This window comes from Camelina sativa, chromosome 11 (genome assembly GCF_000633955.1).
Source record: "Camelina sativa cultivar DH55 chromosome 11, Cs, whole genome shotgun sequence".
NCBI lineage: Eukaryota > Viridiplantae > Streptophyta > Magnoliopsida > Brassicales > Brassicaceae > Camelina > Camelina sativa.
This window is the reverse complement of record NC_025695.1, coordinates 15,098,099-15,100,332: the sequence shown is the minus strand read 5'-3', so window position 1 is coordinate 15,100,332 and position 2,234 is coordinate 15,098,099. Positions and strand designations below refer to the sequence as shown.

The window sequence follows — 2,234 nt, the reverse complement described above, 5'->3', positions numbered from 1 at the left end:
TTAAAAAAAAAAAAAAAAAAAAAAAAACTCTACAGTACCAAGTCAAAGAAAACCACTTCAGCAGAAACTTACAGAAAATCTGCCTACAAGTAAGTTTTTAAGGTAGAAATACTTTGAAATTTGCTATGATCCAACATCAATCAATAGGTGTACACAGCTATGAGTATCCTTGGTTATGAAATGGGTATAAATGAGTACCTGTGTCTCAATGCCACCGTTATGTGCGCCAAATTGCCTCCGCACTGCACTGTACCTTGTAGCTATGCAAACTGCTCGAGATAGTGCATTGGAAGCATCTGCCACAATTGTTTGTCTCACATACACCATAGTACCATACACCAGCTGCTTAGGAACATCCGATGGAACATATTTTCCTTCCCTTGTAACTTTTGACAGCCTGAAATGTTTTGAAGGAGGAGAAAAATGTAGAACTATAAGCCCGCATTTAAGCAAAAGCATTTCCTCTAGAACTATCATTACATCGTGAATGCTTATTAAAATCAGACCATAAAGGCAAAGAGGGATGACCTCATGAGCATTTGATCTCTGGGAATGCGAACATGATCAAACATAAGAAACCCGTTGTCCATTGAATTATATGCTCCATTTCCCATCTTCGTCCCAATATCACCAACAGTTATATTTGGAAGAGGAGAATGATCTTCTAAGCTGCGTAGTTGCACAATGAATCCTGGAAGAGGAAGTTTAAGTAATCAATACCGGAGCAAGCAAAATTGAAGGAAAAAAAAAATACTAAACCTTTTTCTGTTTCCGGTACATACCATGGACACCATAGTCTTTGCCGTCAGTAATGAGACGAGCGTAAACAACAGCATGGGTAGAAACTTTTCCCAAGCCACCAGGCCACCACTATTCAACAACCAAAGCAGATAAGAATCTTACACAACTAAGTCACTGTGCATAATAATAATAATAACTCAAATCAAAAGGCTTCCTAGTCATCAACTCACTTTGGAAGCAGTCTGAGTAGGCGTGTGAATAACAAACTCATCCGTCTTGGGATCAAAGGTAGCAGTAGTCTCAAGGCCTTGAACATTAGAGCCATGACCAAGCTCAGTTTGTGCATAACACCCGATAATCTGCATCTTATTCGCCAGCGACAACCACTTCCGCTGCTGCTCCTCAGTGCCCTGCCCTTTAATAGCAGGCACAAACATTCCCTACAGAACAAAAAAAAAATAAAAACATGAATCAAAGAATCAAAATGGTGTCATTAGAAGTCATATATATTGATTGATAAAGAAAAGAGTACCCAGTGCAGATCAACATAAGCAGGCTGATCAACAAAGTGCCTCAATCGTCCTGCTTCTTCCTCTGTAACCAACCAACAAAAGACTGATCAATACAAAAAGACTTGAGAATCAACGAAAACAATAAGGAGCGTGAGAAGAAGGAATCCTTTATACCAGTGAGACGAAGCTCGATGATCCTCTTGAAAGCATGAGCACATTTCCTCAAAGTGCTCTTAAACAGCTCCTTCCTACTCAACCGAGCTCTATTGCTTTTCTCAAATACCTATATATATATATATATATATATATATATATATATATATATATATATATATAAACAAAGATAAAACACGAAAATTCAACAAATCGAACACGATGAGAAAAATCCCTAAATCCTAATCGGGAGAACAAAAAGAAGAAGGAGAATTGAAAATTGAGAAGAAGAAGAAAAGAAACCGGATCGGAGGCGACGAGGCGGGCAATTCGATCGGAAACCTCAAAAGCGTGGCGGGAACCAGCCCAGACGATCTTCATTTCGTCGACGTCGAACTCCGCCTTGTTCCTCTCATCAGCAAGGTGATCAACTCCTTCCATGATTTGGTAAATTTCAAAACTTTCCAGAGATTATTATTAAGCGATGAAGATTGGTGGCCAAATTGCCTTTCTTCTTCTTCCTTCTACCGATTTAATTGCACAAAAGTAGTTGAGCGAAGCAAAATATAAATTAAAAACTTTTATTTCGGAGCTAAAATAAAATAAAAAAAGAGAAAACAAAGACAAATCGATTTCTTTTTTTTGGGGGAAAATACCAAAAAAAACCTAAAATTATTTTTATTTGAACGTTTAATATTTAATAGTTTTGGATTAAAATAAAAATATATTATTTAAAACCCAAAATAATAAATGTTATTATTTTTATATTCACGATTTTTTAACAAAATCAAAATTCCAATTTATCCCTGATTTCTAATTAATTATTAA

The 2,234-nt window shown here is 36.3% G+C and overlaps 1 protein-coding gene across 1 annotated transcript in view; it reads right to left on the bottom strand.

Annotated features, from left to right (window-relative positions):
- The window catches only part of LOC104723425 (peroxisomal acyl-coenzyme A oxidase 1), a 4,251-nt gene extending 2,285 nt beyond the window's left edge, over positions 1-1,966 (bottom strand). Inside the window, exons 1-7 of the mRNA XM_010441802.2 lie at positions 1,710-1,966; positions 1,428-1,536; positions 1,274-1,335; positions 972-1,181; positions 783-870; positions 529-691; positions 199-397 (exon numbers count right to left, since the gene is read on the bottom strand). Of these exons, the coding sequence (XP_010440104.1) occupies positions 199-397; positions 529-691; positions 783-870; positions 972-1,181; positions 1,274-1,335; positions 1,428-1,536; positions 1,710-1,847 (969 nt within the window). The 5' untranslated portion in view covers positions 1,848-1,966. The remainder of the gene's footprint in view (positions 1-198; positions 398-528; positions 692-782; positions 871-971; positions 1,182-1,273; positions 1,336-1,427; positions 1,537-1,709) is intronic.